This window comes from Hibiscus syriacus, unplaced genomic scaffold (genome assembly GCF_006381635.1).
Source record: "Hibiscus syriacus cultivar Baekdansim isolate YM2019G1 unplaced genomic scaffold, ASM638163v2 tig00002840_pilon, whole genome shotgun sequence".
NCBI classification, from domain to species: Eukaryota; Viridiplantae; Streptophyta; class Magnoliopsida; order Malvales; family Malvaceae; genus Hibiscus; species Hibiscus syriacus.
In genome coordinates, this window is record NW_024061947.1 from 6,624,085 (window position 1) to 6,649,894 (window position 25,810).

Below are 25,810 nucleotides of genomic sequence, written 5' to 3' on the forward strand. Positions count from 1 at the left end.
CTTAAGCTTATCAAGAAGAACCTGTCATAGTCTAGGTGTTGTTGAAAGTCAGAAAATCTCATCGTTAGAATTCAATTCCCAAGCAACTGGCCTAAACTAGACTCATCTACTTGACTATTTCATCCGTAAAGATCATAATCATCATTGAACATCATCAATAAAAGTGAAATCTAGTTGGTTTTGTAACATCATACACAAAAGATGCCCCATGTTGTCCGCTCCTATACATATCTGAATACCAAGCCTCTTGTTCATTCCCTTATAAGAGGAGAAGGTTATATCCTGCAAGAAAGGGTATGGTGTTTGATTGTATATTCTGGGGGTAAGGTCTAGGGTCCTTGTTTTACCAGTTTTCAATCATGTCACTTTGTCAAAGAATAATAACTCTGACCATTTACTGATTTTTTAATTCAGTTGATATTCAAAGAATTTCAAGTTGCAAATCGATTCAATGCTCACCATCCTCAAAGTAACATGAATTTATTTAAACATCATTATAAAAAAATTGAGAAATGATGAAAAACAAGTTCAAACATGATGTTGCAAATGGAATAAAGCTTCATGATAGAATGAAATGATCTATTCCTACCTAGGATGCCTCATTACTCATCTAACGTAGCAACACCTGACCCAAATGGATGCTACATATTGTTCTCTGATGCCCCACTCAAGCTCGTTATCCACTGTTCCACCAATTCATCTGTTAACGTCCCATTTGCCACACGCATCTCTATCTCCTTTAACAGCGGCCTACAGCTTCCTGTAGAATATCCCAATGCCCCCAAGTGGAAATCACAGACACTATCTTGAACATAGCTATGAGCATAAGGGTCTGGTTGCACTTTCACTGGCCTCGGTGTGAGATATTTACCTTCAATCAAATGGGGATACAGATCTGAGATAGGAGTTTGGAACACTTTCAAAGTATTTTTCGATCTTGGAACTTTCTTTGGACGTCTCGATTGACCTACTGCCCCTTTTCGTTTGCGGTTGTGGGAGCTCTGGATGTGATATTCATTCACCTCATCAGCCTTTTCCTTTTGATCAGTTGGACGTTTGGAAGTGTCTTTTAAGTTTCCTTTGTTGATTGCATCCTCAATTAACTCCCCAACTATCATAAGATCCTTGAAGTTATTCGTCGACTTTCCCAGCATTAACTCAAAGAAATGAGCTAGAAGAGAATCGTGAAACATATATGATATTTCTTCTTCTAACAAAGAAGGTTGAACTTGTGATGCCACTCATCTCCATCTTAGGGCATATTCTTTAAAGCTCTCAGTAGCTTTCATTCTTATCCTTTCAATGTCATGACGTTTTGGGGCTAAGCCTTTAACATATTGATATTGCCCCAGAAAAGCGCCAGCTAGGTTGACCCATGTCTTGATATTCTCTTTGTTCAAATGGTTATACCATACTACAGCTGGCCCAACAAGACTATCATGGAAGTAATGAATCAACAGATTGTCATTATTTATGTACCCTTCCATCTTTCTACAAAACATCTTCAGATGAATTATGGGACAACTAGTGCCATCATATTTCTCAAAATTAGGCACCCTAAATTCATGTAGGATGACTAAATCAGGGACCAAACTGAGTTCTCTAGCTTATAACTCCTTGTGAGGGGCATTAACAATCTTCATATCTTCAATGGCTTCATTCAACCACCTGAATTTGTCTTTAAATTGCTCAAAATTAACGAGGCTCATCCCTAGGTCTGAGTTAGATACTCCAGGGCAAATTATCACTCTTGATGTACTAGTCTGATAAGATTGATTTCCTTTATCCTCTATTTTCTCTTTACCAGAAGCCTGTGGTACTAGTACCTGGATCATTTGATTCGATACGCCTTGCAAAGAACCTGATGCTTGATTCCTCGTATCTTGTTGTGACCCGACTAACTGCTCTTGCAACTGATCTTGCGATCCCTTATGAGATTGCTCTATTGTTTCCATTTGTTTATTCATGACGATGAGGAAGTGGTATGAATGGATGATCTTGTTACTACTGTCACATAACCTTCCATAAATTATTTCTGTGTTTTTATAATTAATGCATGTAAAATGCTTAAATAAATATATGTAATGCAAATGCAAATGCCAAATGCAGATACAAAAGGTGTCATTCCAGAGTGACCATCTTAAAACAACTTTCATTAAACACAAAGGTCTCGATACATCAAACAAACTTTACATATAACGGACAGCTTTTAATCTAAATTTTTCTATCTCCTTCAAAAGACAATTTAATTTCCACTCATGCTCGGGGGTCGAGTTATCAATCTACTTCAATTCTCTTGTAAAGCCAGCTAAATCAACCCATTTTTGAGCCACATTGCTTGCTTGGGTTATAGTTTCTTTCATGACGTTGTCTCTTTTCTCTATCTTGAGTGCTGATTCTCGGAGCTGTAGACACTGCTGTTGAATCTTCCTTGTAAGAAAGTCATTGTGGTTATGAAGCTCTTGTATAAGATCACTACAATCATCCACAATCTTCATCAACTTCTTGTTCTTGGCTCTGACGACTTCTAACTCGGCGTCATTCTCCCTCTTGTAGCGTTGATATGAAATTTCCATATTGGCAATGGACCTATTCAACATCTGATTTTCGGCCTGATATATTCCCAAATTATCAACATCTATATTGCATCTTTTTCTGCAATTTGTAAATCATGAGAAAACTTCTCGGCTCGACCTTCGTGCACCTTGCAATTCTTTCTCAACTGATCAGCGTCATTCTTCAGTTTAGCGACTCCTGTTATCCACTCATCTGGGACATTTCCTATACCAGAAAATTTAAAAGCTTGACTGATCCTTTGAAAATCATCTCGTATGGTTTCCATCTCTCTTATCAATTTATCATTTTCACTTCTTAAATGACGAATCTGAGCTCCGTACTTTGGCAAACAATCTTCTTCTTGGATGTCCTCACTAATACCCTTACCTTTGGTCACTTTTGGTTTGAATCCAACAGGATAATCTGTTACCAAACTAGGTTGTCCTTTCAATTCAAACTCCAATACTCCATGATCTAATAGAAGTTGGACTCGACGTTTGAAGGTAAAATAATTCTCAATAGAATGTCCTTGAATCCCAGCATGATATTCACAACGAACGTTGACGTCATACCAACTTGGATATGGAGGCTGCAAAGGTTTCACATAATGCGGGGCCACTTCTTGGGCTTCTAACAGTTCATCATACAATTCCTTATATGATATTGGGATGGAATCACAACGAGAGCCACCTCTTAACTTGGATTGAATTAGAGTTTCCAGTTTTATTTCCCCTGATGTTGGGAGTAGACTATCAAACACCAACGAGTTCTGACTGCATGGCTTCTTTTCATCCTTTTGAACTTCTATAGTTACCACTATTTCCTTGGTATTTCCAAACAACTTGTTGATACGAACAATGATTGTGCGTGATTTCTCATACTGACTAGAATCAGCAGGTTCTAAAGTAGTCCCTTGCGTATATGACACCTCGATATTGTTTTCATTGAGTTCTTTCTTTTCTTTTGTAGAAGTCTCTCTTCCTTTGTAAAAAAACATCTATTATATCCATCATCTTGGACATTTGCTCTTTTATCTCTCTTATCTCCTTGTGGTCTTCGTCAGACATATGATCTTTATGCGCGCAACTCTCCACTATTTTCGAAGCTTTCTCAGGATGCCATTTCTTGACTGTGTTATAGTCTGTTTGATCACGAAACCCCTTGTCCGTCATGAAAACCTTTTACTATGATGACCACTCACAAATCAACACCTTTTGAATATGTCATGATCATGCAATGCGAACAAAGAGAAAAAATAACATAGAAACAAGTTAGTACAAATGAGATAACAAAATGACAAAAAGCAGCAATAACAAAATAAATAAATTGAAGCTAATAAGAATGCAAATGCAAATGCACAAGGTGTTAATTCCAAAAGTGACCACTATAGAACAACCTTCATTTAGACAACAAGAATTCAGTATACCATGTAGTCAAAATATAAATTTGATTCTTCATTTCTTCATTTCCTTGAGCCATACTCTTCATGGAATCTAATATTGCACCCAAAGTTGTCAGCGTACTTTATCACCTTTGACGACGCCAGATGTCCTTAAATTGAATCTTGAGGTCTCCATTTTTACTTTTAATATGAAGTGATCTTCATGTCTTTTTGAATGGTCTTCTTGTCCTTGGTATAACTGTATCTATCTTCTGAGGGAATATATTGGCCTTCACTCCTTTAAAGGAAGTCTTCAATCAGCTTCAGATTTCTTCATTCATCGGATGTAACATCCTCCATGTCGGGTGAGTGATTAATTTGCAAAGTTTCAACATTTGGTGATTAAAGTAGAATAATTATATAGTTTAAAAAGTAAGGTTAGTAAATATGAAATTAAGGTGGGGACCAAATGGTCATTTGTAAGGAATTTTAATTAAAATAAAATATTATGAGGTATATGAGAACCCACGTGTGACTTTGGTTCCAGAACTCTCCTATTTCTTCTTCCTTCTTCCTCATTTTCTTCTCTTCCTTCTCTCAACGTGTGGCTTGCAATTAAAGGTAAGAAACTGAACTTGGTAGTTTCTTTGATTGTTAAGATTGGAAATGAAAGTTTGTATGTTATATAAGCTAAAGGAAAGCTTATATGACATTAAAACAACAAGATTAGTGTTTTAGAGATAGATTTGGAAAATGAGTTTTTAGATGAAATTTTGATATGGATGAGTTTTTGATGTTTGAATCAGATTTTTGACTTGTCAATAAGCTAATTAAGAAGTATGAGGGGTTAGAATTCAAATTAGAACATATTGGAATTTGGGTTGGATTCTTAAATTCTACATGGAGAATTGGATTTCTAGGTTTTAGAGGTATTTAATGGATAATAATTAGTTTAAGTAAGTGTATGAGAGCTAAGAGTAGTAAAGGGATTGAAATATGTATGTTTGAGCTGAAATGGGATGATTTCCGAGCTCAAATTAGGATTTCTGGGTTAGGGGAATCGGTACCCATTCAAGGGGAACCGATACCTCCTCAACGAAATGAATTTCCAGAATGCTAGAGGGGAATCGGTACCCCCAGGGGGGGAACCGATACCCCCTCATCGTATATGAAATTCCAGATTGCTTGAGGGGAATCGATACCCCTAAGGGGGGGAACCGATTCCCCCATGAGAAAAAGAAGAAGAAAGAAAAGAAAGCAAGACTAAGCTATAAATTCTTTAAATTAGTAAGCTATTAAAGCTTAATTTCAAGACATAGACGTCTGATGATCATCTTGAAAATTATGTTTATGTAGATACCGAGCCTACTCGAGTTCGGGAACAATCTACAAGTAGGATCGATCGAGGAAAAGGCAAAGAAGTATAGGTGAGTGCATATGCATAGCATGAATATAGTAGTATATTCAGTTCTAGACTTGTGATAAGTCTAGATTCCATATTTTGACATATGATTACATTCCATATTATGATACATGACATGAATTTGTATTAAATGTATTACATGACATGAATTCATATTATATGTATTACATGACATGAATATGCAGAAAAAGTTATATGCACTATGTGATAAAGGTATGTAAAGGATATGCCTATGTGTTAAAGGTATGGAAATACTATGTCTACGCGATATGAACTACGGGAAATGTATAAGCCCATGTTATGTAGATGAGAACTATAGGTATAGTTGGCATGCCAAGGGTAGAGGGTATCTCGGTTCTTTAGGACATATGTATATCCTTTGGAACCTGTGTGAAGTCTTGAAAGACACATACTTGATCCATAGTATATGTATATGATTCTTAAGGAATTCTACGTGGTCCTTATGGACATAATTCTATGGGCACTTCGGTGCAATTCTACGGGCACTTCGGTGCAATTCTACGGGCACTTCGGTGTATTTATACGAGCTGTGGTGACAGCATAGTGCACAACCTCACATTACTCAAATACCTTAGGTTCTCAATATGCTATCATGGGCCAATAAACTTATTAATACAGAATAATGAATGTTACAGTCATACGCTTACAGGTATGGATATTGATAAAGTGTATTATATTGATTAGTTACATGTTTGCATCTCATCTCATATGATCCTGACATTTTCATTACAATACATTGCCTTGTTATTATTATTGCCTCACTAAGTCGATGACTTAGCGTGTGAGTGTTTCACACGTAGGATTCGAGGAAATTAGACGAAACAGGTGAAGCAGCTTGACAGTATTACTCCTGCAACCATCAGATCAGAAGCAACTTAATCAGTAGGTCATTTTGTTATGTAAATGACAGTTGGCATGTAATTAAAGGGTTAAGTTGTGTATGCTCTGAATATTTTGGTAAACTTATGTTACAGTATGTATATTATGGTATTTTCTTAATATAAGATCAAATATTTTACTATTATTTATTAAGAGTTGTGTTTTAAAGTCAATGTAGTATCTCTGACTCATATCCGGGTCGGGTATGGGTTAGGGGTGTTACATTTAATGGTATCAGAGCTATGGTTTAGCCGATTCTAGGCATAAACCAGAGTCTATGGAGTCTTTAAATGGAATACATGCCAACTAATAGTGAGAACTTCTGATCTGGTATAGTATGAGTATGCTGTTTTGCTAATAGAATAATGTGGTTATTCTTATTAGATGTCTGGACATAATAGCTCCCGAAGTGAAGCGGGAGAAGATAGGCATGCTGAAAGCAGTAATTCACCTGCCCTGGCCAGGCACGGTGAAGAACAGGCATCTCAAGGAGTGCCTGTGCAAGATCAAGATACGTTCTTCAGAACGTTAGACGCTATTCTGACGCGTCTTCAACCTCCTGTTCCACTAACTCCAAGAATTAATGTAACAAAAGAGTTGAGAAGTTTAGGAGCTCCCGAATTTAAGGGAGAAGCTGAGGAAGGTCCGGTGTCAGCGGATCTTTGGTTGAATGATTTGAAAATCATGTTAGATGGTCTCCACTGTTCCGAAGTGTAGAAATTAGATGGAGCTGTGTCTTTATTAAGGGGTCAGGCTAGGATATGGTGGACGAACGTCACCATGAGGATGTCAACCGACCAGTTGACTTGGTCTTTGTTTTTAGAAGAATTTAAAAGCAAGTATATTGGAGATCAATTTATCCGACAAATGAAGCAGGAGTTTATGAATTTGAAGCAGATGAGCCGCTCTGTATATGAGTACGAATGTGAGTTTAATAAGCTGAGCAGGTTTGCAGCTGAGCTTGTGCCTACTGAAAAAGATGCTTGCGAGTGGTTCGTGGAGGGCTTGCGCCCTAGACTTAAAGAAATGTTGATAGTATTAAACCTGTCCTCGTTCCAGGAGGTGATCAATCGTGCAAAAGCTCTTGAAAGGGCTCAGAATGAAAGATTTGGGGACTCGAGAGTTCAGACATCAAAGAGGACGACTACTTATTCTGGTTCAACACCAACAAAAAGGGGAAGAGACTCGGGATTTCGATCACAAGCTAGATCAGAATCAGTTGCATCGTCTGCTAGGGGAGCAAGTCAGGCAAGACCTAGACAGACACAGTCAGTGGAATCTGGTGTTGGGAGATCTACTCCGGGTCAAGGGAGACAGTGTCAGCAGTGTGGGAAAAACCATTATGGAACTTGTCGTATGGCAGCTGGGACTTGTTTTCGATGTGGAGAGGCCGGACATTTTGTCCGTGATTGTCCATTGATTATTGGTGAGCCGGCACCATCTGGAAGAGCTGGTTCTTTCTCACAAAGAGGACGAGGAAGAGGCAGAGGAAGGAACCCGTCTGAATTCTCTGCTCAACCTGAAGTTCGATCCACTGCTCGAGTATACAACCTAAAGACAAGTGAAGACCGTGATGACCCTGATATTATAGCAGGTACTTTTCAGTTGTATGATAAATTAGTATTGGTACTGATTGACCCGGGTTCTAATTATTCTTATATTACAAGTAAGTTAGTAAAGGAGTTGGGGATTCCCTTAGAAGCTACGAGTAATGAGATTATAGTAACAACTCCGTTAGGCAATAGAGCCCGGGTGAATAAAGTTTGTAAGGGGTGTCCCATAAAGATTCAGGGAATTGAATTCCCTGCTAATCTGATGGAATTACCCTTTGATGAGTTTGAAGTGATTCTGGGAATGGATTGGTTGTTCCGGTATTATGGAGATGTTAGCTGCAGATTGAAAAAGGTAACTCTGAAAAGTCCAGAAGGAATAGAGATAAGTGTGAGCAGTGAGAGGTTTAATCCTTTAGCAAATGTAATATCAGTGATGTCTGCCAAGAAATTATTGCTACAAGGATGTCAGGGTTTTCTTGCAAATGTGATTGATTCAAGAGCTCAAGAGAAAAGGTTAGAGGAAATTCCAATAGTTCGAGAGTTCCCTGATGTTTTTCCTGCTGAATTGCCAGGATTACCTCCGGATAGAGAGGTAGAATTCCAAATAGAAATAATGCCGGGAACAGCTCCGATTGCAATGGCACCTTATCGAATGGCTCCGAAAGAATTGCAAGAGTTAAAGAATCAATTACAAGAGTTGCTAGAGAAGGGATTTATCCGACCAAGTGTATCGCCTTGGGGAGCTCCGGTGTTATTTGTTAAGAAGAAGGATGGATCAATGCGTCTTTGCATTGACTATCGACAGCTCAATAAGGTGACCATCAAGAACAAGTATCCTCTTCCGCGCATTGATGATTTGTTTGATCAACTAAAAGGAGCTTCGGTATTTTCAAAGATCGATCTACGTTCGGGTTATCATCAATTGAAGATCCAGGAGAAAGATATTCCGAAGACAGCTTTCAGAACGAGATACGGTCATTATGAATTCATCGTAATGCCATTCGGAGTAATGAATGCACCTGCTGCTTTCATGGATCTTATGAACAGGGTTTTTCAGCCCTACTTGGACCAGTTTGTTGTTGTCTTTATTGATGACATACTGGTGTACTCGAAATCCCCTGAAGAGCATAGCACACATCTGAGGATCGTCTTGCAAATTTTAAGAGATAAAAAGTTGTATGCCAAATTGTCCAAATGTGAGTTCTGGTTAAAGGAAGTTATTTTCCTGGGGCATGTGATCTCGGCAGTTGGGATTAGAGTAGACCCTCAGAAAGTTAAAGCTATAATGGATTGGGAAGTTCCTAAGAATGTGTCTGAAGTTCGGAGTTTTCTTGGACTTGCCGGTTACTATCGAAGATTCGTTAAGAATTTTTCTATGATTGTGCTGCCTCTAACAAAGCTAATGAGAAAGAACATACCATTTGTTTGGACTTCTGAATGTCAAGAAAGTTTCGAAGCTTTAAAGAGAATTCTGACGGAAACTCCGATATTGGTTCAACCGGAATCTGGCAAGAATTTTGTAGTATACAGTGACGCATCCCATAACGGGTTGGGGTGTGTACTAATGCAAGAAGGAAAAGTGGTAGCGTACGCATCGAGACAGTTGAAACCACATGAAAGGAATTACCCCACTCATGATCTAGAAATGGCTGCTGTAGTATTCGCTCTCAGGATTTGGCGTCATTATCTTTATGGGGAGCGTTGTTACTTATATACGGATCATAAGAGCCTGAAGTACCTGATGACTCAAAAAGAATTGAATTTGAGGCAACGTAGATGGGTAGAGTTCTTAAAGGATTACGATGTGATAATTGACTATCATCCCGGAAAGGCTAATGTGGTAGCAGATGCTCTGAGTAGAAAGACGTTTGCAGCTTTACGAGCTATGGATGCAAGATTATCTTTAACGGGAGATGGTGGTCTTTGTGCAGAATTAACCCTTAAACCAGCATGGTTGGAACGAATAGGAGAATTGCAAGGTAAAGATGAAATGTGTTTGAAAATAATTGAACAAGTCAAGAACAAAGAGATTAAAGACTTTGAGATTAAGTCAGATGGAAATCTATATTGTAAAGGAAGAATTGTAATACCCGACAATGACGACTTGAAGAAGGAGATATTAACAGAGGCTCATTGCAGTCCGTTAACGATGCACCCGGGTGGAACCAAGATGTATATGGATTTGAAGGATCGATTTTGGTGGTTAGGGATGAAACGAAGCATCACAGAATTTGTGTCTAAGTGTTTGATATGTCAACAAGTCAAAGCCGAGCATCAAGTTCCATCAGGATTATTGCAACCGCTGTTCATTCCTCAATGGAAATGGGAAAATGTTACGATGGATTTTGTTTCGGGGTTACCCTTGACTCCGAACAAAAGAGAATCAATCTGGGTAATTGTTGATCGATTAACTAAGTCAGCGCATTTCCTCCCTGTTAGAACGGATTTCTCTATGGAAAAGTATGCAGAGCTGTATATTAGAGAAGTTATTAGATTGCATGGAGTACCTGTTTCCATAGTCTCTGATCGGGACCCCCGATTCACTTCTAGATTCTGGAAATCTTTGCATGGAGCGTTGGGGACTCGTTTAAACTTTAGTACGGCTTTTCATCCTCAGACTGATGGGCAATCAGAGAGAACTATTCAGATATTGGAAGATATGTTGAGAGCATGCGTAATGGAATTTAAAGGATCATGGGAAAAGTATTTACCGCTGGCAGAGTTCGCTTACAACAATAGTTATCAGTCTAGTATAAAGATGGCCCCATATGAAGCATTATATGGAAGAAAATGTCGTACTCCATTAAATTGGTATGAACTCAAAGACCGAAGTGTTCTTGGTCCGGATTTAATTCAAGATGTAGAACAGAAAGTTCGAGAAATTCAGCATAACCTCAAAGTGGCCTCTGATCGGCAAAAGTCCTATTCGGATCTTAAAAGGAAAGAAATTGAATTTCAAGTTGGAGATAAGGTGTTTTTAAAAGTGTCTCCATGGAAGAAGGTGTTGAGATTTGGTCGGAAAGGAAAATTGAGTCCTCGGTTTATTGGACCATATGAGATTGTAAAGAGAGTAGGACCTGTAGCATATCAGCTAACTTTACCACCTGAGATGGAAAAGATACATGATGTTTTTCACGTTTCAATGCTTCGAAGATATAGATCTGACCCTTCTCATATCGTGACACCAGAAGAGATTGAGGTTCGTCCTGACTTGACTTATGAGGAAGAACCGATTCAAATCTTAGCGCATGAAGTTAAGCAATTGAGGAACAAGACCATTCCTTTGGTCAAAGTGTTGTGGAGAAATCACAGAGTAGAAGAAGCAACGTGGGAGCGTGAAGAGGATATGCAACATCAATACCCTCATTTGTTCGTGCAATGAAAATTCGAGGACGAATTTTCTTAAGGGGGAGAGATTTGTAACATCCTCCATGTCGGGTGAGTGATTAATTTGCAAAGTTTCAACATTTGGTGATTAAAGTAGAATAATTATATAGTTTAAAAAGTAAGGTTAGTAAATATGAAATTAAGGTGGGGACCAAATGGTCATTTGTAAGGAATTTTAATTAAAATAAAATATTATGAGGTATATGAGAACCCACGTGTGACTTTGGTTCCAGAACTCTCCTATTTCTTCTTCCTTCTTCCTCATTTTCTTCTCTTCCTTCTCTCAACGTGTGGCTTGCAATTAAAGGTAAGAAACTGAACTTGGTAGTTTCTTTGATTGTTAAGATTGGAAATGAAAGTTTGTATGTTATATAAGCTAAAGGAAAGCTTATATGACATTAAAACAACAAGATTAGTGTTTTAGAGATAGATTTGGAAAATGAGTTTTTAGATGAAATTTTGATATGGATGAGTTTTTGATGTTTGAATCAGATTTTTGACTTGTCAATAAGCTAATTAAGAAGTATGAGGGGTTAGAATTCAAATTAGAACATATTGGAATTTGGGTTGGATTCTTAAATTCTACATGGAGAATTGGATTTCTAGGTTTTAGAGGTATTTAATGGATAATAATTAGTTTAAGTAAGTGTATGAGAGCTAAGAGTAGTAAAGGGATTGAAATATGTATGTTTGAGCTGAAATGGGATGATTTCCGAGCTCAAATTAGGATTTCTGGGTTAGGGGAATCGGTACCCATTCAAGGGGAACCGATACCCCTCAACGAAATGAATTTCCAGAATGCTAGAGGGGAATCGGTACCCCCAGGGGGGGAACCGATACCCCCTCATCGTATATGAAATTCCAGATTGCTTGAGGGGAATCGATACCCCTAAGGGGGGGAACCGATTCCCCCATGAGAAAAAGAAGAAGAAAGAAAAGAAAGCAAGACTAAGCTATAAATTCTTTAAATTAGTAAGCTATTAAAGCTTAATTTCAAGACATAGACGTCTGATGATCATCTTGAAAATTATGTTTATGTAGATACCGAGCCTACTCGAGTTCGGGAACAATCTACAAGTAGGATCGATCGAGGAAAAGGCAAAGAAGTATAGGTGAGTGCATATGCATAGCATGAATATAGTAGTATATTCAGTTCTAGACTTGTGATAAGTCTAGATTCCATATTTTGACATATGATTACATTCCATATTATGATACATGACATGAATTTGTATTAAATGTATTACATGACATGAATTCATATTATATGTATTACATGACATGAATATGCAGAAAAAGTTATATGCACTATGTGATAAAGGTATGTAAAGGATATGCCTATGTGTTAAAGGTATGGAAATACTATGTCTACGCGATATGAACTACGGGAAATGTATAAGCCCATGTTATGTAGATGAGAACTATAGGTATAGTTGGCATGCCAAGGGTAGAGGGTATACTCGGTTCTTTAGGACATATGTATATCCTTTGGAACCTGTGTGAAGTCTTGAAAGACACATACTTGATCCATAGTATATGTATATGATTCTTAAGGAATTCTACGTGGTCCTTATGGACATAATTCTACGGGCACTTCGGTGCAATTCTACGGGCACTTCGGTGCAATTCTACGGGCACTTCGGTGCATTTATACGAGCTGTGGTGACAGCATAGTGCACAACCTCACATTACTCAAATACCTTAGGTTCTCAATATGCTATCATGGGCCAATAAACTTATTAATACAGAATAATGAATGTTACAGTCATACGCTTACAGGTATGGATATTGATAAAGTGTATTACATTGATTAGTTACATGTTTGCATCTCATCTCATATGATCCTGACATTTTCATTACAATACATTGCCTTGTTATTATTATTGCCTCACTAAGTCGATGACTTAGCGTGTGAGTGTTTCACACGTAGGATTCGAGGAAATTAGACGAAACAGGTGAAGCAGCTTGACAGTATTACTCCTGCAACCATCAGATCAGAAGCAACTTAATCAGTAGGTCATTTTGTTATGTAAATGACAGTTGGCATGTAATTAAAGGGTTAAGTTGTGTATGCTCTGAATATTTTGGTAAACTTATGTTACAGTATGTATATTATGGTATTTTCTTAATATAAGATCAAATATTTTACTATTATTTATTAAGAGTTGTGTTTTAAAGTCAATGTAGTATCTCTGACTCATATCCGGGTCGGGTATGGGTTAGGGGTGTTACATCGGATGTCATTCTTCATGGATCATTTGAACATCTTTGAACCTCCTGATTTTGACTACATGGTTAAGAATTTCTTGTCTCATTATGACCAGCCTTCTTATTAGTCAATCACTTGCGAATTAACACCTTGTGATGACATGAAGATGCGAATGCAATAAAATCAAAATAAAATAGGCATAGAACAAAAATGGGTTAGTACAATAATATCAGCAACAAAATAATAAATATCATAATCATTAAATAAAACCTACCCTTACATGCTGGCTACCCAATCATGCTTTAGTATATCCTACCCAATATGATATCTACCACATGCTTTGTTATTCACAAAAATCCTAACCGCATGATATCTAATTCGCATGCTTGTTCGAGAAAAATAAACCTAACCGCATGATTTCTAGTTCGCATGTATTTATTCGAAAAGTGAAAATAAATGACTCAAAAAGCTTTTCCTTGTGTACCCTTCTCACGGGACTCTTAAAGTTCGGGTTAGGCTCGAACTAAATTCAAGCTCTATGTTCACTATATGTTGGGTTCGGTTCTAAAGTAATAGGTTCTCGGATTGTCCTTGTCGGTGCCCCCTTGGGCTGCCAAACCCTTAATCCTGACCCATCACAAGCTTTAGGGGATCGAGTTTAATTTCGAGGGAACACGCCTCCTTATGTCCATGTGGAGGTGATTACCATCATGAGGACCATAAGCCGTGAGCTCCAGGAGCGATCCACTATCCCATGTGGAGGTGAAAACCACACGAGGGCATAGTCTCTCACTCCTTTTTAATTAGGACGGAGCGGGGTTTTAGCTCATGTCATGAAAATACAACTGTGCAGTGTGTGAGGAAAAGCGAAAAAACACACAATAAAAAACTCAAAACCAATTCCCAAAACACACAATTAATCTGAAACCATTAACAAACAGATCAATACAACTATTTAAAAGTTAATAAAATTATAAACAAAAATATTAAAACCAAACAAGGGATCAAAAAACCAAATTAGAACGAATTTATAACTTTCATTCGCAAAGACACTTAATTAATCGACTATCGGCCTGACTCTCTATAAAACTTCCCCAGCGGAGTCACCAAACTGTCGAAACGATTTTTTTTCTTAAAAGTGAAAAAGTGAGATTTTGAAAACCGCATTAATTCTTAATCATCCTCTTTTTAATTTAAAAACAAATGCGATTCCAAAGACCTCTCGTTTCAAAAAATATTGGATTTTCTTTACAATCGAAAAAATATGGTTCGAAGATTCGCCACCAATCTTTAATTAGGTGTGATTGGGCACCCAAAAACGTTTTGTCATTTTAAATAAAAATTAATTTTAAATAAAAATTAATTTTAATTAAAACAACAAATTGAGGTATGTGTTACCAAAGAATGAGTTCGGGAGTCGATTACGTGTGGGAAAGGATTAGCACCCCCACAATGCCCTAAATCGGTATCTAGTCGATTAATTAACGTCTTTGCAGTGAACTTTACAAATTCGAACTTAATTTGATTTTTGATCCCATAAAACAAAGATGTGAATTTAATAATATTCAAAAGCACCCAAATAAATTAAATTAAAATTACCAAATCGTTTTAGAAAGATAAAGAATGTTCGATTATTTACAAATATCGAGACCATATTTTAAAAGCTTTAACAACCTTTTCTCGATAAATTTAAATAGCCGAACATTTCTTTTTCTTCCATTCCCAAATTTTAAAGTGATTGATCAATTTTTAGGCGTCACTAATGGGATACACTTTTATTTTAAAATCATTAAAAGCGGACCTCAAATACGTTATGACAACCCACTTAAAACAATTTTAAATTAAAAATGTATTACCCTTAATCCAATTATGTAATATGTCGAGTTATGCAAATGAGGATATCATACAAGTTGTGCAAAAAATAATGTCATGTAATCTTGGAAGTGAGACAATTGCATACTCAAACGTACATAAACATGCAAATATGCAAGAACAAATATTTACAGCTAGTTTGAAAAAACCCTATACATATCTCAGAAATTATAAATGAGTTAGCAATAAATCTACATAATTTTATACTAATTAAAATAATAAGGAAATTTAAAAAAGGGAGAAAATGCATTATATACGAACTACCATAATAAAATAAATAAATAAAGTTTTAAAAAAGGTCTAGTACTTATATACATGTAACTATACATTATAAATTATGCACAAGATATATGCTAATATACTACTGCACATATATATATATATATATATATATGTATACACTAATGCACGTATAAAAACAGCCTAATATATATGCTAATACACTGATGGATTAAAATACAATTTAACCCAACTTCAAGTACTGGAACCAGGATATACCCCAAACATGTATAGGATTAAAATGGAAATAATTCAAAATAGCAAACCAAATGTATAAACAAACAAAAAATTAACTTGACTACAACCAGGGACTAAAGTAAAACGCGCGTAAAATATGAAGATAAAATTAAAAGTTCAGGAAACATAGATTTTGAGGACTAAAATGAACTAAATCGGAAACATGCGTGACTACCTAGAAAATATACCCAATCTCATAAAAATGAAATACACTGTACCCCAATTAAACTATGTCATTTCATCCAAAAAAAACTAAATATTAAATTAAGCTCTAACCTAATAACTAAACCCCCACCTCTACTAACTTTAACCCCCCAGCGCCGTTTTCCTCTTTCTCTCCTCTCTACTTCTCTTCCATTCGACCGAGCGGCTACCATGGCCACCTTCACCACTCTCTACTCTTTCATTATTTCCTCCGTTCGAGAGCTCCAACGCTCAAGACCACTACCTACACGGCCGCTTATCGGAAAATAACGCACCAGTCCAATCTTCAGCCACTACTAACAACCACCACGGCCATCTAAACCTAACTCAATCGATCCCAAACACCTCACTCTTATCACCGACGCCATTAAATCACAACCTTTTTGGGACTTACCACTCTCAAATAACCATAAAAATTCTACAAACCCAAGCGTTACCTTTGATTGTTGAAGACGTTCCCTCCTTCCAACGAAAGCACGAAAGCTGTTACTGCAAAGACAGGTGAGGTTTCCTCCGGATTCTTCTTTTCTTTTTGAATCTCCTTCTAAATTTTTCTCTTTTTATTCGGAACCTTGCTATTATTGTTTGGGATTGTTTATTTTCGTTGATGATTTCTATTGGGATAATAGGTTTTTCATTTTTTTTATTTTGAATGGATGTAAAAACGAAAGAAACGTGCTTATGGAAGCATTGGGAAAACAACTTAAAACTTCGAATTCTAGCCTTGTATTTTCCGTGTAAAAATGAGAACTATTACACTGTTTTTTTGTTAAATGAATCCCCTCAAAAATGCATGCTCTCCCTGTTCTGTGCTCTTGTCTTTTCTGGTTAATCCCTAGTAGTCCCCCTCTCTTGATGGTGATAACTCTCTCTCTCTTTTTAGTGGTTAATTTCTTTTAGTTTTCAATAGTTAATCCCTTCACTATCTGATTATATTAACTGCTAAAAACCGACCCCAATTTCTCTCCACTTTTGCATGCAGTTGTTGTCCATTGGGCTTGAGATGGGCCTCCAGCTGGTTTGGGCTCTCATTCCTTCGGGTCTGCTACGACTTGGCCCCAAACAAATCGAGTATCTACAGCGGACAATCTTATGCAGCTGTTGGCACGAAGCACTTGCATCTAAAGTGCATGGTGGAGTCATCATTTTGTCTTTTCATGGAAGCATCTTAAGTGATTTTTTAGGTTCATACTTTGTTTATTATATTGAATAATGTTGAACTACGTTACATTTCTGTTGAATATTTGTAAACTTTAATTTATTCATATTTTTCGTATTTCTACTTAATTTGAATCTTAATTACTTTTTAAGGTTGTTATTGGATATTGTTACGTTAAATTTGGATAATACAAAGTGAAAAAAATATTTTGAAAATCAGTTGTGATTAGCGGTGTTTCAGGATACAAATGTCACTAATGTAGTACAAAATTAGCGGCGTTTTTGAGAAAAAGCCACTATATAAATAATTTTTGCGAGGAAAAAACCACTATAGAGTGTATAATTAATGGCGTTTATGAGAAAAACGTCACTATATACATAATTATTAGTGGCGTTTGTGAGGAAAAACAACATTATATACTTATTAATGGCGTTTGTAACAAAAACACCGCACCGCGTAAGAACATGACTTGTTGCGGCGTTTGTTAACATAAAACGCCGTTAGTCGTTGCGACACTTGTATAGCCGGCGTTTTTTGTTGTTTTTTTTTTGCGTCACAAGTATATTTAGTGGCGCTATAGGTGTGAAAGACGCCGCTATAGACGTATCTGCTTTAGTGGAAACTTTCATTTTAGTCTTCATTGATAAACTAATTTTTAAAATGTATCCGAATATAAAAAAAATATTATCTGAACTCGAATCATTTAAAGGAATACGTCGCACCTTTATCACCAAAATCACTTTTTAATAACAAAAAAAAAAACTTATCATTTAATTTTCTGATCTAGCCTAAAAAACCAACAGTGTTGAAAAAGTAATGAAATTAATAGTCAATGGTCATATATTACGTGTCGACCTATATATGCCATATATGATATAATGATATAATTATAATACTTTATGTCATACGTTATTTTTTTTTATAAATTCTAAATCTAATATTAACCTTATTTAAAGGGAAGGAGAAGAAGGTTTTAAAGGAAGAAAAGAAAACGCTACAAATGATCTAAAATTTATGACCTAAGAAAATAAGGGAAACAAAGATGAATAAATCGATTAAATTTGTATATTTCTAATTAATTAAAGTTTTTCGAAGACATATAATTAGAATTTGTTAATAAAACCTTTTACTCACCCCTCTACTTTTTCTCCCTTACTATTTCTTCTCACTTTCTCTTATTTATATCTTTATCCTAATGCAAAAGTTGTTCCCTACTGATTAAAAAGCTTGAATGGAAAATGAAAGTGATGGTTTAAAGGAAAGTGTGAAATTAAAAATGTTATAAAAATTATAATATTTCGGTTGAACGCAACATAAAATGTAAATATTAACATTTTTTGTTGCATCCATTTCCTATCGTTTCTTAACCTTAAATTAGGTTGTCGTCTCTTAAACATTCATGTCATATGAATGTATTATTATATAGGTTAATTTAGTCTTTGGAAAGAGCAAAAATGTGAGAACAAGTTTATATTATATTTAATTTATAAATTATATATTTCTACATGTTACTAATTATTTTGTATGTATATATAGATGGATTTTGATAATAGGAATGGATCGAGAGGGGCATGTGGAGGTGATTATTCCCTTAAAAAAATTTCAATTCTTATATATTTTAGATATTTTGTTTATATTTTCTATTGAAAATATATTTTCGCTCCTTCTATAATTATATGAGTTTCTCACTTCTTAAAAATTTATAAATTCACTAGTTTAACATGAAATCTTGCCTTTGTCCTTGCATGATGATATGATGTTATATTTATTTCATTTTCTATACTTTGTTTTAATTAAATTTCTATTTTATTCTCATTCCCGTCTTAATTTATTACTTTTGATAATTTGTTAGCTTAACTTGAGATATTTTTTCCTATAATGTTGTGGGCGCTGCTGTAATTAAGGTGAAAATCAAGGATGAAAACATAAATATTCAAGAAACGACGCACCGATTGTATGCTGAGTGCTGCCATGTGTTGCGTTATTTACCAAAAACAGACAAGAGAAATGGGATATCAATAAATTATTTACAAATTTGGAGTAAAATTTATACTTTTTGTCAAAATCGTTTTGAAATGGTGATGGCTTTAACAAAATTGTTCAATCTTGAATTTAAAATTTGTCATATATATAAAAAAAAGGTCATATAATATTATTTTTTAAACAATCTAAGTTATAATATCGATAATTTTATCAAAATTATCAATAAATAACAACAATTTCAGTGATAGAGGACAATATTAAGGAAAAAATACAAATAAAAGGACCAAACTGTGAATGGATTACAAAATAGAGACCAAAATGTAGGTCAAAATTATAAAAATTGTCAAAAAAATTAGAAAAATATGTTTTACTAGTAATAGGCACGTCTTAGTACATACACAAATATGAATCGAGCAACCATGATAGCGCATTTATGAATCATATCTTCAATCACTTAATAAATATATATTTAAAAATCTATATTTGAACATTTAAAATCATCAATATATTTTATATATTAAGTGATTATAAAGTAATATATGTTCAAAATTTTCTTACTCTATTGACAACATAAATACACTCTACAAATATAATTGCATGAATTTAGCTCCTCAAAAGAAACCAATGTCCTCATTTACTACCGAAGCCACTTAATGGACTATAAAATCACAAATATTGAAACCATGTGCTATTGAAACAAAGTGATATATTTATTAAATGATTGTAGATAATACGAGTAAATTATACCATTCATCACGTAATTTTTCTGTCTCTTCTATTTTACTCAATGTACTTTTATTTTATTTTTTCAATTTACTCATTGAATTTTATAGTTAATTTTTTATCGCTCAACAATGACATGTATTATTTTATTATTTTTTCATATTACATGTCATTTTTATTAATATTTTAATATTATATATTATTATAATAAAAATTAAATTTAAAAATATAAATTATACACTCAAAACCCTAAATTCTCACATTATACCTCAAATTTTAAACCCCAAATTAAAATCATCACCCTCACGCCAACACTCTCTTCTCTCAACGACAACTCCTCCTTCAACGGCACCACCTCTTAATGACAACGCTTTCTTCAACGGCAACAACTTTTTCTTTTTCTTCTTCTTCCTCCTCAATTGATTGCCATTTCAAACTGTTTGAAATTGCTCGTAAGATAACAACTGTGTGCTTGTTATTTCCATTTCAAGATCTAGTGTCGTGTAAGACTGTGGTGAGAATTATAATTTGAGCCATCATCGATGAGCCATTGGTGAGGCTGTCGATAAGTCATCGTTCGTCGATGGGATAGTGAACCTGTCAAGGTTGAGGATGAGTGGTATTGTAATTTGGGATTTAAGGTTTGAGATATAATTTGAGTATTTAAGGATAGGATTTAAAATTTAAGTAACTTAAAATGTTTAAATTTATTTTTTATTTTAATCATATTTGGTATTAAAATAATAATAAAAGTAATAAAATAATTCATATCGTCGTTGAGTGATAAACAAAATTCAATCTATAAAGTTTAATGAGTAAATTAAAAAATTGAAAATATAATAATTAAAATAAAAGGAAGATTAAAATTCAATGATAAATGATGTAATTTATTTAAATAATATTCATAGACATGGTTATTATTGTCGTACCAACTTATGTCGCATTTTTTTTAATTTTTCCTACATTCATGTCATTCCTTGGCAATGTTGGTCCCTATTCTTTTTATTTTCCTTCAATTTTATCCTATTTTTATCATTTCTTTGTAATTTGGTCCATGTCTTTTTTTTTTCCCTTTAATGTCATCTTTGCCACCTTAGTCACATTCATTCGTTAACGATTTCGACAAATTCGTTAATAATTATAAATATTTTTTTATCATAATTTAAAAAACAAAAAACAGCCCACGACGACTTAATACTAAATATTATAATGAAATTTTCAAATAATTTCTTAAATATCCTATTCCACTAGATTTACCGAAAAATATGAGATGAAAAGGGAACTCTGTTTTGGAATCCCGATATTTGGGTCAAAACCGAAGGGCATATTCTGATGAAATTGTCCTCTGTTAAAGTAATAAAGAAGTAGCTTAGCAGGTAAATATATCTAGTGTTTCAATTAAAGGAAGAAGATGGTTTGTTTCAGGCAAATATATTATTTTAAAAATTAATTACTTTTTGGACGAAGACATCTTTTTTAATCTCAGTCTATCGCTTTGGGTTTCATTCTGTCCATTTTCTCCAAAAAGAAAACCAAAGAACAGGAAACTAAAGAGAAAAGTTTTTAAACGGAGAGAGGTTTATAACCCTGTTCGCCGGAAATGCAGTAGCTGAAGCTCAGGGACGAAACCAAGAGACAAGTATTACACTGTACGACCCAAAGAAAGAAACTTTTCCTTTTTTAGCGACAGAGGGGAGAAAGCTCGAAAATGCACGAAGCACTGTTCAATGAGCAGACCCATGTCGTTTCAAATTCTAAGAAGAAGAAATCCGACGACGACGACAAGGTCCGTTTGCTGGTTACTGTGACGACTCCAACGGCTACCACTCACCGGATTCGATCTCAAGCAACCACTCGGCGCGTCACTCCCACCACCACCACTACGCCCTTTATCGCCGCCGATTCCAGTGCTACCGTTGAGAAACTCCTACCTAACGGTGATCTATACATCGGTACTTTCTCCGGAAACGCGCCTAACGGATCGGGGAAGTACCTTTGGAAGGATGGGTGTATGTACGAAGGCGAGTGGCGTCGCGGGAAAGCTTCCGGAAAAGGCAAGTTCTCCTGGCCATCTGGAGCCACTTTTGAAGGCGATTTCAAGTCGGGTCGGATGGAAGGATTCGGGACCTTCATTGGACCCGATGGTGACATGTACCGTGGGTCATGGAGCTCCGATCGGAAACACGGCTACGGCCTTAAACGTTACGCCAATGGGGATTACTACGAAGGATCGTGGAAGAAAAACCTACAAGACGGGCAGGGTCGTTATGTTTGGAGTAACGGGAATGAATACATCGGGGAATGGAAAAACGGCGTTATCTCCGGTCGTGGAACCCTGATTTGGGGAAACGGAAACCGCTACGAAGGACAATGGGAAAACGGAGTCCCCAAAGGAAACGGCGTTTTATCTTGGCCCGGCGGGAGTTGTTATATCGGTGCTTGGAATGAGGAGAACATGAAGAAATTCCAACAGCTAAACGAAGGGAAAGAACATTTTCTGAAGGGAGGACAGAGTTTGGGGCTTGTGCCGAGGAAGAGATCTTCGGTGGACAGTAGGGGAAGCGCCGGTGAAAGGAACATGAATTTCCCAAGGATTTGCATATGGGAAAGTGATGGTGAAGCAGGTGATATTACTTGTGATATAATCGATAACATGGAAGCTTCAATGATTTACAGAGATGGGTTTAGGCCATTTAGAAGAAACCCTTGTTGTTTTAGTGGGGAAATTAAGAAGCCTGGACAAACTATATCCAGAGGCCATAAGAACTACGATTTAATGCTCAATTTGCAATTAGGTATCAGGTGAAATATCTTTTCGAAGTTTTTGGTGGTGAATATGTCTCTTACATTCGAGTAGGGTTTGATTTTCTCTTTTGTTATAGGTACTCTGTTGGGAAACATGCTTCAATATTGCGTGAGTTGAAACCCTGTGACTTTGATCCCAAAGAGAAGTTCTGGACGAGGTTTCCTACAGAAGGATCAAAGCTTACACCCTCTCATCAATCTATCGAGTTCCGATGGAAGGATTATTGTCCCGTGGTGTTTAAGTATGTTGTTTAGCTTTTGCTTGGTTGCAAACAGGTATTAGTATTACATTGATTTTGTTTATTGCTATATTATTGACTGGGTTCCTTTCCGGGTTCTAAAGACATTTGAGAGAGCTATTCCAAGTGGATCCGGCCGATTACATGCTAGCTGTTTGCGGGAATGACGCCCTGAGGGAGCTTTCTTCTCCGGGGAAGAGCGGGAGCTTCTTTTACCTTACTCAAGATGATAGATTTATGATAAAAACAGTAAAGAAATCAGAAGTTAAGGTTAGTTGCCTACTCATTTGACTTAATGTGAAAGTTGCAATGCGTCTTGTTGCATTAGTTCTCAAATGAGAATTTCGAAGATTGTTTGTTTCACAATTTTCACTTTGCTTTCGTGGTTAAGGTTTAACATTTGATGCATAGAATGATTAAAACTGAATCTGAAGTTTGGTTAACCTTGTCAGGTGCTTATAAGGATGCTTCCAAGTTATTACCAGCATGTCAATCGGTATGAAAATTCCCTTGTGACAAAGTTCTTTGGCGTGCATTGTGTCAAACCTATCGGTGGCCAGAAGGTTTGTGTCTGAAATATAATGAAAAATAAACTGAATTACTCGTTTTATACGTTGTTCATTGTTAAACTATCCTCGCTCAATAACTAATATGGTTAAAAATACCAGACCCGGTTCATTGTAATGGGCAACTTGTTCTGCTCGGAATATCGAATCCATAGACGGTTTGACCTTAAAGGCTCCTCCCATGGCCGCACAACTGATAAGCCTGAAGATGAAATTGATGAAACCACAACCTTAAAAGACCTGGATCTCAATTTTGTGTTTCGCCTCCAAAGAAATCGATTCCAGGAGCTTATGAAGTAAGCTATTTCCTTCCTGCTGCTGCTCCTGTTATGTCGCTTCATAATCCTTCTCAGTTATTATCATTAACTTGTATAACTAAATGGTGGCAGGCAAATTGATAGAGATTGTGAGTTCTTGGAAGCTGAGAGAATTATGGATTACAGTCTTTTGGTTGGACTACACTTTCGTGATGATAATAGAGGTGATAAAATGGGGTTATCGCCGTTTCTCGTACGCACAGGTAAGTTAATAGACAATCATATTTTCTTCATATGAAATTTTATTGGAGTGTTTCTGGTGTAATAAAAATATTAATTTGATTACGCACGCCCTATGCAGGCAAAGAGGATTCATATCAAAATGAAAAGTTTATGCGTGGATGTAGATTCCTTGAAGCAGAGCTACAAGACATGGATCGGATTTTAGCTGGCCAGTATGTTTTTTTTGCTGTCTCCTTTAATTATTTTTGTGGTTCAAGTTAGTTGCTTATTATAGATGTGGAATTGGGCAAGGTTATTGGCCAAATGTTGCTTGTATGTGCTGTTGCTTACGGGTTCAAAGTTTATGCCTAGTTTCGTCTCTAAAGTTATATTGGATTTTGCCAAAATTCGACATAATTTGACCATATCCCATGGCATAATTGAGGTTTGCGTTTGTTGTATGATTGGTCTTGTGTGTATAATCAAGAAGACAACAAATTTTTAGTGGGGCATGTAGCTACTGCCAGCTTTTGTCCTTTATGATTCATAAACTAGGTGACCATGGAAGTAGAGTACAGTAAGAGCTTGTAAACTTCTTAAAAGTCTGTTTTCCTTGTCACAAATTTCAATCTAGCATTTTATGTACTGAACTCAAAATCTTATATATAATTTTGTTTTAACAGGAAGCCATTGATTCGGTTAGGAGCAAACATGCCAGCAAGAGCCGAGCGAATGGTGAGAAGAAGCGATTTTGATCAGTATACTCGGGGTGGAATTGGTCACTTTTCATATGGTGGTGAAGTTTATGAAGTAGTCTTATACTTTGGCATCATCGATATCTTACAAGATTACGACATCAGCAAGAAACTAGAGCATGCATACAAATCCCTGCAAGCTGATCCTTCGTCTATATCAGCTGTCGGTCCAAAACACTACTCGAAGAGGTTTCGAGATTTTATAGGAAGGATTTTCATCGAAGACCGATAACATCATGAAAACCACAACATGATCGATTGCCATGGCGAGGAATTCTGAGTTTCCTGTTACCATCCGTGAGCAAAAATACTCCGTCGGACACTTAGAGCAAGCCAATGACAAAATTGGTGGGAGCAGCGAGTGTAGGAGGAAACTGCATATCCTAATACATATATAGGGAGAGGAGAATTTGGATTGTGGGTGAAATTTTTGTGAAGATTTGGAAGAATTAGGTATAACTTTGGAATAAGAAGAGTGTACAGCTTATAGAAAAACTAGAGATGATGGAATAGTTTATGATTATTTTTGAAGCATATATGGGATCAAACTCTTCCTCTTCTCTTTTTGCCTGTGGTTGAATCATGGATGTGCATTGAAGTTATATGAAAAATGGGGTCACTTCCGTTACTTTTATTATTCTTCTGCATAGAGATTATATGCAGTGGGGTTTGAGGAAAAAGAGGATTTTGATGAGTTAAAGCCATGAAAAGGAGAGAAAGCAAAACACTGTTGTTTCCTCTTGCTCTCTTACTGCTTCCCTTTGAAAAGAATTCAAATGGGGCATTGACTCCTCCCCGCAATTTCTTTGAAGGATCGAACTCAAATATTTTAACTTTCTATTGTACAACGGAACATAACGATTTAATGTATTACCTCTCGAGGTTTCAAATAACATTTCATCCATAAAGATATATAAATATTTATTATTAACTAATTAAATATTTTTAAAATAAATACTCTTTTATAATCACTTAAAATTAATAAAAAAATGATGTTGATCGGTCACAAACATGGAAGATGATTGGCGTGGTACACCTTTTGGGACCTTCTACTGTCTGATTGCTCGGACTCTGCCAATTAGTGGGGCCTTTTTGCACAT

At 35.9% G+C, this 25,810-nt stretch overlaps 1 protein-coding gene across 1 annotated transcript; it reads left to right on the forward strand.

The window, feature by feature from the left end:
• Positions 1 to 21,396: 21,396 nt before the first annotated feature.
• On the forward strand, positions 21,397 to 25,242 carry LOC120155832 (phosphatidylinositol 4-phosphate 5-kinase 1-like). The gene is made up of 8 exons (XM_039167296.1): positions 21,397 to 22,668; positions 22,749 to 22,913; positions 23,015 to 23,180; positions 23,363 to 23,473; positions 23,579 to 23,772; positions 23,866 to 23,996; positions 24,095 to 24,188; positions 24,639 to 25,242. The coding sequence occupies exons 1-8, from the start codon at positions 21,575 to 21,577 to the stop codon at positions 24,940 to 24,942; spliced, it is 2,259 nt and encodes a 752-aa protein (XP_039023227.1). The 5' UTR covers positions 21,397 to 21,574; the 3' UTR covers positions 24,943 to 25,242.
• Positions 25,243 to 25,810: the final 568 nt, after the last annotated feature.

Excerpts from the sequence above, each read along its gene's own strand:
- LOC120155832 (XM_039167296.1), top strand. The coding sequence starts at position 21,575 with ATGCACGAAGCACTGTTCAATGAGCAGACCCATGTCGTTTCAAATTCT. Across the intron at positions 23,181-23,362 it reads TAAAGAAATCAGAAGTTAAG|GTGCTTATAAGGATGCTTCC; the intron begins GTTAGTTGCCTA and ends TAACCTTGTCAG. Across the intron at positions 24,189-24,638 it reads GATCGGATTTTAGCTGGCCA|GAAGCCATTGATTCGGTTAG; the intron begins GTATGTTTTTTT and ends TTGTTTTAACAG.